At 44.3% G+C, this 14,959-nt stretch overlaps 1 protein-coding gene across 1 annotated transcript in view; it reads right to left on the bottom strand.

The window, feature by feature from the left end:
• The window catches only part of LOC135215681 (probable ATP-dependent RNA helicase DDX10), a 111,983-nt gene extending 102,774 nt beyond the window's left edge, over positions 1-9,209 (bottom strand). The window contains 2 exon segments of the mRNA XM_064250627.1: positions 8,617-8,817; positions 9,016-9,209. Coding sequence (XP_064106697.1) covers positions 8,617-8,817; positions 9,016-9,168 — 354 coding nt within the window. The 5' untranslated portion in view covers positions 9,169-9,209.
• Positions 9,210-14,959: the final 5,750 nt, after the last annotated feature.

Genomic DNA, 14,959 nt, shown 5'->3' with positions numbered 1-14,959 from the left:
GGATGTCTTGTAAACGCTCCTTTAATACGGTCTTGAGTTGTAAGAAGCCTTGCGTCCTCAAAAGCGTCCTCATATGCGTCCTCATATCTTTCTTCTGAACTAATATCGTGAGTTTCAAGTCTATCCAGCCAACGTTTACGACACCGAGTGTCCCGAGAAGCATCCTTACGAGCGTCCTGATGAGTAAGGCGTTTCTTCTGTCGAATACTCTCTTCCTGTAAACCAAGATCAATTCCTTCCAATTCTATTTCCGAGCGATCCTTCTGAACGTTCTTCGACTCTTGGAAAAGATGACGACGGTCGCCTGTGCGACACCTAATGTCTTTTTCTCTTTCGCCAATACTTCTAGAGACTCTATCAGCAGGACTGCATGCGCATTCCTGATTGAGTCGATGAGGTCTAGAAGGCGACGAATCAGAAGAGGACGAAGAACGAAGAGAAGCCGAAGGAGAACGTCTAGATTTCTTGATAGGTAGCCATAGATCTTTTTTACGACTACGCGATCTTTCTTCTTTCTTGGCGAAAAATGCATCCAACTGCTGACGAATCGCTACGAGGGTCTTTTTTGATGGTGAAGAACCATATGATGGAATGATCCTTTGAGAAGAAGATGGGCGAGGGGACGCCTTCTTCCTTCTCTCCGGACTCGAATCAGGACGCTCAGAAAGCGTCCTGAATCTCTTATGTAGGATACTGTCTTCGAAGTCTTCCGGGGAAGACCGAAGCGTAAATCGAGGCGGAGGACGCTCTCGATCTCCTGATGAAACGTCCTCTTCCGTAAGACCTTTCCTAAGAGGGTGAGAAAGACGATGGCCGCCAGTGCGACATCTTACGTCTTCCTTACCACTCTCAATTGGAGAGGCTGCGTCCTCTTCCGTAGACCTTTCCTAAGAGGGCGAGAAAGACGATGGCCGCCAGTGCGACGTCTTACGTCTTCCTTACCACTCTCAATTGGAGAGGCCTTCCGAGATTCCCACCCACGGTGAGGTGAGGACGTCTCGGAGGAAGAGAAGCATTCCTTCAAGATTCGAGCTTGCGCACGATCTTTGGCAGCCTGGGATGCATCTTCAGGATCTGCCGAAGGGACGCCAGACTGGTGTTTAATTCCCGTAACCCTCCTTCGGCCTTCGACATGTCCATTCCCTGTGTTCTGGGAGTCCGACAGAGGTCTCAACCTGGAGGCATTATAGGACCGATCTGAAATGACATGGCCTCCACATCACTAGGGGCACTAACATTATCACTACACTTTTGCACATTAGATTGTAGCACTCGCATTTTCGATTCAAGGTTCCGAAGGTGAAATTACAGGGTTATGCATAACATGTTCTACAGTTATGTTAGATTGAGCAACTTTATCACTTGACTTTTAAGGGGGCCGGCCGGCTAATGCCGTTTTTTAACGACAGGACTTTGACATTCATACCACTTAATAAGGTGACTTGGGACATCTCCAAACCGCATATAATTTTCGCCTCTGACCTTCGGTTTTGTGACGCCAGGGCGATTTATCCCGAAAATAACCACTTTTCAAATTATATCTCCTCCCTTGATATTTAATATTAAGACCTGGGATTACTACCATATATAGACCTGATGTAGACCTCCAATCAAATGGAGAGTTTTTTTTTCTAAAAGTCATTTTTTTGCTAGATATGAATTTTTCAATATGGTCAAAAAATAAACCCTATAAATCATGAGAAAAAAATGTATAAAAAAAAAGATGAAACAAAAATTGGAAAAAAGGGCTCTATTTGATTGTTCTATAATGTCTTTCTGAGTTATATACCAAATTCCAATGTTATAGCTTTAAGGGGGCCGGCCGGAACCCCTATATACAGTGGTATAGGGCGAAAAATGCAAAGTCATGAAAAAATTCATGGAGCTTCATATGGCAATTGAGAATACGTATACTGAATATTTCGTCAAAATTCCTCTTACTTTCGTAGTTACAAGGTAATTAGTAAACATAACTCAATAAGCCTAAAACATTCATCCCTACAAGAAAATGCAATATTTCTTCTGTTATCGTAAATTTTGATAATTATTGGCAAAGAAATTGTGAGAAATGGCATCTGTAGAGATTCCGTGGCTCGCAGAAGCGAGTATCTGGTTCAACCATGAACATGAATCAGTGCGACCATAGACTTCAAGTAGGTTACACGTTCGAGTTTCACCTCGTGACTTTCGCTTGCTTTCACGTATGTTTATGAATGTTTCGGCAAGAAGTTCATCATGCCAATGAGGAAAAGACAAGCAAAACATCTCGCTAACATACAGACGAAGAAAAATCGCTCAAGCATTATTACAGAATATCATAATATACGCGTAGTTAGTAAAGAGAGAGGGGAGGGTTGCTTAGTAACGCCCCCTTCTTGCCTGACAGCACACGTCACACTATGCCCAAGGCTACGATCTTTGAGCAAAGAGATCTTCATTTATGATAAATAACATAGTTTTGGTTTTTTAATACCCAAAATGGACTATGAAATTCATAATAATCATGATTTATTAAATTGTCTTTGTAAAAAGAGAGTACATCTTCGAGTTTCACCTCTGACATTCTCCTGCATTTATGTTTGTTTATCTCTGTTTCGGCAAGAATGTCATCATGCCAAAGAGGAAAATACAAGGAAAACATCTCGCTAACATACAGAAGAAGAAAATTCGCTGTAATAAGCCGAGTTAGTGAAGGGGAGAGAGGGTGTTACGTAGGAAGGAGTGCCCCATCTTGCCTCAAGCAGTGCCCCAGGCTACGATATATGAGCAAAGGGATCATCATTTATGATTAAATTATGATAAATAAAATAGTTTTGGTTTATTAATACACAAAAAAGAAATATACATTCATAATAATCATTATTTATTAACATTGTCTCTATAGAAATACGAAGGAAAACTTTGAACGCCCGTATCTCAAAACTATACTTATTGACCTTCAAAGTCTATCTCCTCACTTAGTTTTAAAGCTATAACATTGGAATTTGGTATATAACTCAGAAAGACATTATAGAACAACCAAATAGAGCCCTTTTTTCCAATTTTGTTTTCGTCTTTTTTTTTATAAATTTTTTTTCTCGTGATTTATAGGGTTTATTTTTTTACCATATTGAAAAATTCATATCTAGCAAAAAAATGACTTTTAGAAAAAAAACTCTCCATTTGATTGGAGGTCTACATCAGGTCTATATATGGTAGTAATCCCAGGTCTTAATATTAAATATCAAGGGAGGAGATAGAATTTGAAAAGTGGTTATTTTCGGGATAAATCGCCCAGGCGTCACAAAACCGAAGGTCAGAGGCGAAAATCATATGCGGTTTGGAGATGTCCCAAGTCACCTTATTAAGTGGTATGAATGTCAAAGTCCTGTCGTTAAAAAACGGCATTAGCCGGCCGGCCCCCTTAAAACTAAGCGAGAAGATAGATTTTGAAGGTCAATAAGTATAGTTTTGAGATACGGGCGTTCAAAGTTTTCCTTCGTATTTCTATAAAGACAATGTTAATAAATAATGATTATTATGAATGTATATTTCTTTTTTTGTGTATTAATAAACCAAAACTATTTTATTTATCATAATTTAATCATAAATGATGATCCCTTTGCTCATATATCGTAGCCTGGGGCACTGCTTGAGGCAAGTGGGGCACTCCTTCCTACGAATAACCCCTCTCTCCCCTTCACTAACTCGGCTTATTACAGCGAATTTTCTTCTTCTGTATGTTAGCTAGATGTTTTCCTTGTATTTTCCTCTTTGGCATGATGACATTCTTGCCGAAACAAAGATAAACAAACATAAATGCAAGAGAATGTCACAGGTGAAACTCGAAGATGTACTCTCTTTTTACAAAGACAATTTAATAAATCATGATTATTATGAATTTCATAGTCCATTTTGGGTATTAAAAAACCAAAACTATGTTATTTATCATAAATGAAGATCTCTTTGCTCAAAGATCGTAGCCTTGGGCATAGTGTGACGTGTGCTGTCAGGCAAGAAGGGGGCGTTACTAAGCAACCCTCCCCTCCCTCTTCACTAACTACGCGTATATTATGATATTCTGTAATAATGCTTGAGCGATTTTTCTTCGTCTGTATGTTAGCGAGATGTTTTCCTTGTCTTTTCCTCATTGGCATGATGAACTTCTTGCCAAAACATACATAAACATACGTGAAAGCAAGCGAAAGTCACGAGGTGAAACTCGACAAGTAATCTACTTAAAGTCTATGGTCGCACTGATTCATGGTTGAACCAGATACTCGCTTCTGCGAGCCACGGAATCTCTACAGATGCCATTTCTCACAATTTCTTTGCCAATAATTATCAAAATTTACGATAACAGAAGAAATATTGCATTTTCTTGTACGGATGAATGTTTTAGGCTTATTGAGTTATGTTTACTAATTACCTTGTAACTACGAAAGTAAGAGGAATTTTGACGAAATATTTCGTATACGTATTCTCAATTGCCATATGAAGCTCCATGAATTTTTTCATGACTTTGCATTTTTCGTCCTATACCACTGTATATAGTGGTTCCGGCCGGCCCCCTTAACAGAAGCACTCCTGGAGAAAGACTTCCTAATTCTGTCACGCTCAAGTCTACGAATGTAAGATTCATACGCCTTCCATTCGACATTAGTTAACACTTCACATTCTTTGCACCTATCATCCAACAAGCAAACATGCCCTCTACAATTCACACACACCGTGTGAGGATCTACCGAGGCTTTTGGTAGCCTCACCTTACATTCTTCTACACCACACACTCTGAAACTAGTAGAACTAGATCCAGACATCTCAATTCTAAGAAAAATCAAAAGCAAAATGAAATTGTTAAGATACAATAAAGTTTTACACATACTTACCTGGCAGATATATACTTAGCTAATGTCTCTGACGTCCGACAGAATTCAAAACTCGCGGCACACGCTACAGGTAGGTCAGGTGATCACCCCCTACCGCCGCTGGGTGGCGGTAATAGGAATCATTCCCGTTTTCTGACAGAATTTTTCTTCCCCCTATCTCCTGAGGGGAGGATGGGTGGGCCATTAAACGTATATATCTGCCAGGTAAGTATGTGTAAAACTTGATTGTATCTTAACAATTTCATTTTTACACATGCAACTTACCCGGCAGATATATACTTAGCTGATTGGCACCCTTGGAGGAGGGTAAGAGATAGTTACTCAATATGAATAGCAATTCAAAAAACAGGGAAAACAACTTTTGTTGTAGGTACTATAAATAAACTTAAATACCTTGATTCCTACCTTATTGAGCAGAAGACTTCATGAATACTGTCTATGAGTCTGCTTGCCTCAAGAGTTCCAGTGAGGATGAGACCTGTCACTGAGAACTCTTCTGGATCATGTCAATGGGGGCTAGCCCGCTTACTCGACAGAGCCTTATTTCGGATCGTACCAATGGGACCTATCCCACTTACATGGTAGAGCCTTCACCTTTGTCATATCAACGGGGACTAACCCTCTTAAAAGACAGAGCCTAGGTCCAAACCATTACAAGGAGCATGAAACAACCAATCTCGACCACCTGACCACACTACTTTGTTATAAACTACGATTTGAAAGTGGTACTTTTCCCTGACCACCTTCAATCGACCATAAAAAAACACCACCACAAGATTAAAATTCCTAATCTATCTAAACTAAGCTAGATTGGTTTCAGCCCCCTGTCCTAGGAGTAGGGCGCAAACCCATGTTTAGGTTCTTTCTAGAATCTTGGAACCTGCTAGGAGAGGCGATTGACTCCCTTGAGGAAAGCCTATCACGAGCTACCGGTCTCGAGTAACTTAAAGGGCTTCTATCATCCAGGAGTCCTATCGAACGTTGGCACCTTCTAGAAAAGTCATCATTCGAAGGAGAGCCCTTCTCGCTTCTATCCCTCTGAGCAGAGCGTACCCTCTCTCGTTCCTTCCTTCCACTTGAAGAGGAGATCCTACTCCTAGGAGATCGTTCGACAGATACAAATCGATCACTACCTTCTCGCATGAAGACTTTCTCCTTACTCCTACCAGGAGAGGATCTAGAGCCTACTTCTTGGCGCTTTGCGCTATGACTCTTCTTAGCATCAGAGCTTCTGCGCGGGGAATACCATCTTCCCTGTCTAGACGAAGCATCAAAGGAGTCGTCTACTCTCGGGGGAGAATAGGTTCTTACTGGTGAAGATCGCCTACTATACTCCTCCTTCCTACTAAGAGAAGGCCTCCTAACAGAACTCTTAACTGGAAGAGAGGCGTCCTTCCTGCGAGAAGGCTCCTTGCGCCTACTAGTTGAAAGAGCCTAAGAGAGATTCGCTTGAAGGTCCAACAGGAATTTCTTAGTAGAGGACCGAATCCCTTCTGGTGAAGATTCAGGAGACTTCATAACCTTCTTAGGCGCAGGAGAATACTCCGGAAAAGGCTCCGGGCTGGAGTCAAGAGCGCCTTCTCCTGACGGTTTCCAGGCTCTCTTGAGAGGGCGCGATTTGGAAGATGAGCTCCATCCTCGCTTAGGAGAGGACGAATCAGAGTCGGAAAAACACTTCCTTAAGAGGCTTTTCCTATAGCTCTCTACAGCAGCCTGGGACGAGCCTACAGGATCTGCTGAAGGGACGCCTGACCGTTGGGGATACTCTACATCCCCCTTGCGGCTTTCGACATTCCTCCTCCCTTGGGCATGGGAGCCTGAAAGAGGTCCAGGCCTAGGAGCGATGCGGAGTCGGTCAGACGCCCCCTCCACTGCACTGGGGACACTGCACACGTCACTACACACTTCACTCTAACCTTGGTCTATATCTCGCAATTGCTGTTGCAAATTGCGGATTGACGCTTCCACAGCGGCTCTCTCTGCAGACGCATCTACAAGTTCGCTGCGGGGGGAAGGAGCTGAAACCAAAAAGGAAGATGGCGAAGCTACTGCAGGGTTAGAAATACTATCCTGTTCCGCAGAACAGGATCTACTTGAACTTCTAGCTGAAGCTTTTATAATCCTATCCTTCTCTAATTTTTTCACGTATGCAGTTAGATCTTTCCATTGCACTTCAGTTAAACTCTCGCATACATCACATGTATCCTTAACTGAACAATCCCTTCCCCTACATTTTACACAAATAGTGTGAGGGTCCAAAGTAGCCTTAGGCAACCTCACCTTGCATCCTTCATTTACACATACTCTAAACAGAGTTCCAGGTGTTAAATCAGACATATTATCCAACTAAATCCAAAAAACAGCGTATGCCAACAACCAAAGATCAAATACTTCCCAAATAATCCTCGGCAAAGCAAGCAAGAAATTCTAAGTAGGAGCTACCAACAAAGTTGTTGTCAGCACCGGCGACAGAAAAATTCTGTCAGAAAACGGGAATGATTCCTATTACCGCCACCCAGCGGCGGTAGGGGGTGATCACCTGACCTACCTGTAGCGTGTGCCGCGAGTTTTGAATTCTGTCGGACGTCAGAGACATTAGCTAAGTATATATCTGCCGGGTAAGTTGCATGTGTAAAAATCAAAATCCAAACCACAATAGCGTATGCCAAATCACTAAGCCAAGTCCGAAACCAAAAGACAATCCAAATACTAAAGTGACAAATGGGGTTTTCAAAATCCTAGGCGGAGGTCTGTAAACAGTTGTTTACCGACCGGCGACAGAAAAAAATCTGAATAGAAAATGGGAATGGTTCCTGGTATCCGCCTCCCAGCGGCGGGAATGGGTACTAACCACCTAGCCGACCACTGCGTTTGCCGGGAGTTTCGAAATTCTGTCGGTTGTCAGAGAATACAGCTATATATATATCTGGCAGGTAAGTGTCATGAACAAAATGAAATTACAATACTGTAACCAGGTGTAAAACAGTCAAACTTCACAGAATACCAACAATCACTTAGCCGCAATGGCAGCAAGGAGAATGCTGACGAGCTAAAACATTCGAAACACACCTGGTGGAGAACAGGTAAACTAGACAGTCATCCGAGCAGCCATTCGATTTTTTTTTTTGAAAGCCGACTCGCCTAATCAGCGGGGAGATATAGCTAAATTTAACAGTAGGTAAGATTCATCTCAAATAAACACACTTATGACCTACATTAAATTTTCTAAGGGAAACATAAAAGTAAAGAGCCTGTAAAGGTACTGCAAACAAAAAAAATCTACACAACCTAACAAGATTCAGTACATAATTGCCAATAAATAGCACAATCTGTCACCAAGCACAGTAAACTTATTAGTGCAGGCAGTCCCCGGTTTACAACAAGGATTCATTCTTGAGAGGAGTCATAAGCTGGAACATCATAAAAAATAGTAAACAAATCCTAAGAAAACCTTACTTTTAATACTTTGGGTGAATTGAAAACTATGTAAACTACATTCTTACATAAGAAAAACTTCAAATATTGATTATTTTGATATTTTGGAGTCATGAGTCTTCTGCCAGATCGGCGTCATAAGCGCTGTAACCCTGGAACATGCATCGTAAACGAACTAATTTCTGACGAATACAATTGAAAAGTGTTGTAACCTCGACATGTCGTAAGCCTAAACCGTCGTAAACCGGGAACTGCCTGTACATTACATTTCACCACAAAATTCATTAAAAGATAATTTGACTGACATCCTTACCGGAATAATAAAGGCAAGAGTTTTGCCAGAGCCTGTTTTGGCAGCAGCAACAACATCACATCCACCAAGGGAATACAAAAGGGTCTGACGCTGAACTTTTGTAGGAACTGTGAATCCTGCATTTTTCAATCCCTTAAGAGTTTTTGCACTAAGTGGTAATTTTGCAAAACTGTCCAACTCCTCTGCCATCATCTCAGGAAGCTGAAACATGAAAGAAAATGGCATAAGCCAGAAAATCTTTGTTAATTCCTTGTAGAGCTTATGTAATTATATAAATTAACTATTGATTGTAATACAAGTTAGGGAATGTCAGTACTGTACACATGCTGATGACCATTTACTGTAGCTAACAGACATGCACTTATCTTTTATACCAGTAAGGTAAGGATTATAACATACCTTTGTTCTCATTTCTCTAAGCTTCTCAATTTCTTCACGCATAACTTGGTTTTTCCCTTTCCCTTTTTGGAATTGGAATTTAGGGTTAAAATTCTTGTCTTTGAAATTCTTGTTCTTCCTTGGCATTTTTTCTCTCCCAGAGGCTTCTTCCATTTTGGCGATAAACTACTAAATGTTATCTGAAAAACAAATGAGCATACTGTACACCATGTGAAGCCTAACATCATAGAGTTCTCTTTGATGGAAAAAAGTCAAGAAGAAACAATGGTAGTGTTAGGTTCCATATATACAAAAACTTTTCATTTGCATAAATTAATGTTAGTAGTATTTCCCTTACTATAAACATCTGGGATAAAACAAATTGTGTCACATGGGCCACGAAAATACATATACTACAGGCAGTCTCTGGTTATTGGCAGGGGTTCCATTCCGACAATTTGATGACAAGCGAAAATCGCTGATAACCAAAAAATCACAATTTGTCGAAAATTGTATTTTTCCTAACTGTACAAACCTGAGGTCCTTTAACAATAGGAATGTAACTTAGCGGCAGCTGAACCGGTCGTAAGCTTCGAACAAGGGGGTTCGGTAGTTAACTGCTTGTCCAGCAGTCGGCGGTCAGCGCGACTGAGAGGAGAGGAGTCACTTTGCTTTAGGCCCAGGAAAAACAGAGTGAGGGGTGGCATGAGGTGGGACTATGTGTAAAGGACCTCAGGTTTGTATAGTTAGGAAAAATACAATTTTTGACAAATTGTGAGTTGTTCCGATACATATGCAAGCCCTCAGTCCTTTAACAATAGGAAGACTCACTTATTGGTGGGTGGAATCGGAGTCTTATGAACAAACTGGTGTTTGTCCGACCTTGGTTTGGTTCCCTCCCTGGTCATAAGAGCATAGGGAGGGATCCTAGCCTCTGCCCAGCTGATCAGGGTGTGCACCGCAGGATCATTCGTCAGACCTCTGGACCAAATTTATAAGAGGGAGGACAGCATACCTCTTATAAATAGCAACCAAGAACTAGTTCCTACTTCAAGAGCCAGAATGAAGTCATGGGTTTGTCTCTTGTTGGCTTCCACTCCCCCCCTTGTAGGGGAGTGGTGGATAAACACTCCTATCCCTACTGAAAGGGATAGGATGGAGCTCAGTCGTGTAGCTTACCTGCATCTGCTTCTTGTTCAGCGTACTGACAACCGCAGCCCTCTGCCCACAGGTAGAAAGGGAAGAAAGAAGGAGTAAGAGAAGCCAGTCACACTCTCTTTCACTCGTCCATTCATGCAGTCACACAAGGATGCGATGCTGTTCTGTCCGCTCGGGTGCTGGGTAAACTACACAACTTGTTGAGCAGCCACCACGGGTCCCAAGGAAAAGGTGTCCAAGGACCTGTGGGCAATATCCCGAAGGTAGAAGGAAGTAAAGGTGGTCTGGTTGGCCCAAACCCCTGCCTTCAGAACCTGCGCCACGGAGAAGTTCTTGCAGAAAGCAAGAGTTGGACCAATACCTCTGACTTCGTGAGCTATTGGACGAAAGGTACGGTGTCGTCAATACCATCTGCGTTGTACGCCCTCCTGATCACCTCACGCAGCCAGAAAGAAAGTGTGTTCTTGGAAACCTCTTTCTTGGTAACCCCAGTGCTAATGAAGAGGCGTCGACACTCAGGCCTGAGGTGCCGAGTTCTCTTCAGAGCGCGCCTTAGCACCTTCACAGGACAAAGCAGCATCTCATCTGCATCATTATCAGTGGAGTCCTTCAGGGAGGGGATCGTGAAAGACTTGAACCAGTCGCCAGGGACCGAAGGGTTCTGAGTCTTCGATACGAAGTCCGGGACGAAATCGAGCGCCACAGATCCCCATCCCCTGGAATTCTTAACACTGAAGGAAAGACCATGAAGTTCCCCTACTCTCTTCGCCAATGCAATGGCCAGCAGGAAGAGGGTCTCGAGGGTCAGATCCCTGTCTGACGACTCTCGGAGTGGCTCGAAGGGTCTTCGAGTCAAACTCCTAAGGACGAGAGTCACATCCCACCCTGGGGGCCTGAGTTCCCTGGGTGGGCAAGACCTCTCAAAGCTCTTCATAAGGAGGGAGATCTCAAAGGAAGAGGAGATATCCACTCCCCGTAGTTTCAGGACTAGGGCCGAGGCGGCTCTATAGCCTTTAACTGCAGAGACGGAGAGGAGCTTCTCTCAGCAAAGGAAAAAGAGGAAATCCACTACCTGCTGAAGAGTAGCTCTGAGAGGAGATAGACCCCGTCCACGACACCAACCACAAAAGACGGACCACTTTCCCTGGTATACAGAGTACTGTCTGAGGTACCCAGACATCTCTGTTGCTGCTCGTCGAGAAAAGCCTCTCGCTCGCAAGAGACGGTGGATAATAGCCAGCCATGAAGACACAAGGACTGAACCAACCAGTGGTACCATTCTACGTGTGGCTGGCACAGGAGGTTGTGCCAAAGGGAATCTCTCTCGGTGCTTTGGTGAGCAGAGCCAGCAGGTCCAGGTACCAAACGGCCTGAGGCCATTTGGGTGCTACAAGAATCATCCGAAGATTCGGGGTGACCAGCACCCTGCAGATCACCTTGCGAATCAGACAGAACGGGGGAAAGGCGTAGGCGAAGAGGTTGTCCCACGGGTGTTGAAGAGCGTCCTCTGCAGCTGCCCATGGGTCCGGCACAACTGAGTAGAAAACCTGGAGTGCGAAGAGGCACTCCTCTTACGAGGTTCCCGTCGTCCAGCCACCAGGCTAGATCCTGTCTAGCCTCCTCCATGAGAGACACAGGGAAGTAAGGTGGGTCTCTTGCCTGTGACCAACTCTCCTTTAGTCTCCACTGAAGAGACCGCAGGTGAAGACGCCCATGAAGGACTAACTTCTCGAGAGACGACAGGTGACCGATCACGACCTGCCACTGCTGAGCTGGCTGCTCCCGTAGGGACAGGAACCATCTAGCTGCCTCCCTGAACCTGCTGATCTGCGAGTCTGCAAGGAAGACTCACCCTGCTACTGTATCGATCAGCATGCCCAGGTACTTCATCCTCTGCTTGGGCTCAAGATCTGACTTCTCGTAATTCACTACAATCCCCAGTTCGCGGCAGAATTCGAGGATTCGATCTCTGTCCTGTAGCAGCTACGAGCGGGAGCTCGCCAGGACCAACAAATCGTTGAGATACCTCAGAAGATGTATCCCTACCGAATGGGCCCAAGCCGACACCAGAGTGAACACTCGCGTGAACACCTGTGGGGCAGTTGAGAGACCGAAACAAAGTGCCCTGAACTGGTACACCGTCCCGTCGAGGATGAAGCGGAGGTACTTCCTGGAGGACTGATGGATGGGTATCTGGAAATACGCGTCCTTCAGGTCCACCGAAAGCATGAAGTCGTTCTCCCTGATGGACTCGAGCACTGAGCGTGTCGTTTCCATTGTGAACCAAGTCTGGCAAACGAATCGGTTCAAGGGAGAGAGATCTATCAACGGGTGCCAGCCCCCCCCCCCCCCCCCCCCCAACACTCAAGTGTCCCCTGGAGCCCCAGCGAGTACCAGACCCGGCCGAGATCATCCCCCGTGGTAGGCAAACCTGAGGAAGAAAGTCGGGTTGAAGGGGGGAGGGGTTTCCCCTTGGCCGGGGGGTGGGGACAGTTCCCACCCCGAGCGAACGGACGACCCCGAATACAACTGAACGTCAGGGTACCTCGCCCCCTCCTCTACACTCGACTGATCGAGGGAGGAGAAGGAGTGAGATAACCCCCGAAAGGAAAGGAGCCATACGTGGGAGCTGAGATGGAGGGAGAAAAGAAGATGTGTCTGTAACCAAGGGAGTAACTGGAGAACCCTCTGATGACTCCCCTTCGACCAAACAATACACACATCACAAGGCTCGGCGCAAGAGCATTCGCGCCCTCGGCACCGAGCACACAATTCATGAGGGTCAACCTCGAATAAGGACCGAAAGGCAACACACTTACGGCCCTCCACACCAGGGCACAATCTGCGGTTGATGGGGGGGTGAGGGGGTCTTTCCGGCTCGCGGGAATCCATTTCCACGAGAAAATAATACACCAATACAAAAAAACAACCAGGTACTCACATTAGTTTTACACAAGCATACTAGTAATAGAGAAAGGTAAAATATCTTCACGATATGAAGCAGAACCAAGCATACAACGACTAAAGTGGGCAGAGAAGCGAGCAACACGTCCCTCCACCAGCGCGGCCGAAAGCAAAGTGACTCCTCTCCTCTCAGTCGCGCTGACCGCTAACTGCCGGACAAGCAGTTAACTACCAAACACCCTTGTTCGAAGCTTACGACCGGTTCAGCTGCCGCTAAGTTACATTCCTATTGTTAAAGGACCGAGGGTTTGTATACGTATCAGAACAATCTGCAATTTATGGCAGATTTTGGTGCCAATAACCATTAATGGCACCTCCGTTAGGTATGTATCGGTGCCATAACTCTATTATCAGCACCAATAATCAGGAAATTGGGGTGTTATGGCACCAAAAGTCACCAACTAGACAAGCGCCATAAAATGACAATTTGTCGAAAATTGCATTTTTCCTAACCATACAAACCTGAGGTCCTTTAACAATAGGAAGTAGCTAGCAGCAGCTGGAACGGTCGTAAGCTTCGAACAAGGGGAGAACGGTAGTTAACTGCTTGTCCGATCGTCGCGCGGCTGGGAGGTAAACAAATCACTTTTGCTTTTGGCCCATGCAAAATACGCAGAGTGAGGGGTGGCATGAGGAGGGACTATATGTAAAGGACCTCAGGTTTGTATAGTTAGGAAAAATGATATTGTCATGTTACAATAAAGTTTTATACATACTTACCTGACAGATATATACTTAGCTATAGACTCCGTCGTCTCCGACAGAATTTCAAATTTCGCGGCACACGCTACCGGTAGGTCAGGTGATCTACCGCCCTGCCCTGGGTGGCAGGACTAGGAACCATTCCCGTTTTCTAATCAGAATTCTTCTCTTCCACCTGTCTCCTGCGGGGAGGCTGGGTGGGCCATTAATCGTATATATCTGTCAGGTAAGTATGTATAAAACTTTATTGTAACATGACAATATCATTTTTATACATTCAACTTCCCTGCCAGATATATACTTAGCTGATTAGCACCCATTGGTGGTGGGTAAGAGACAGCTAACTACTGAAATAGACAGGTAAACAACATATGTTGTAGGTATTAATAAACCTTGGTTCCTACCTTATTAGGCTGAAGACTTCGCGGCTACTGCCTTGGAGTCTGCTTAGCCTCAGAGCCTCAGCGAGATATTGATCTATGGCTAAGAGTTCTTGTGGGTCTGCCAATGGGGTCTTATCCACTTACTCGGCAGAGCCTAAAGGCCTTTGTCATTGGGTGCTATTCCACTAACATGACAATACGCCTTGTTCAAGGAGCACAACACCGATCCCGATCACCTGATCCTAACATCCATGTTAGTTCTAAGATTGCAAGGAGTTATCCCCGAACTCCTTACAAACAACCAAAAACTCGAAACATAATTACACTTTTATTACAAAATATACAAAAAAAAAAAATTTTGTACTCCCCTACTAGTCATACATACCCTTGATCCCCTACCAGCAATGACACTATGCTCCCGTGCGACATCAGTGAGCTTGCTAATAGAAAACCAAGCACATATCTGACAAGAGGGTTTATGTACGATAAAACAATATTTAAGGATCAGTCTTTGCTCCAAGACCCAGCACTGTATCTGCTGATACAAATGGACCTAGCGAGAAGCACTTCTCATAGGTCACTCTCACATCCTTCAGATAATGAGATGCAACACTGAATTGCACCTCCAATATGTAGTCTCAATGATATTTTTTAGAGACATATTCTTTTGGAACGCCAAGGACGTTGCTACTGCTCTCACCTCATGGTCTTGACCTTTAGAAGACTGAAGGATTCCTCTGAGCAGTTCTTGTGAGCGT

This window comes from Macrobrachium nipponense, chromosome 5, assembly GCF_015104395.2.
Source record: "Macrobrachium nipponense isolate FS-2020 chromosome 5, ASM1510439v2, whole genome shotgun sequence".
NCBI lineage: Eukaryota > Metazoa > Arthropoda > Malacostraca > Decapoda > Palaemonidae > Macrobrachium > Macrobrachium nipponense.
This window is presented reverse-complemented; position numbering and strand designations above follow the sequence as displayed.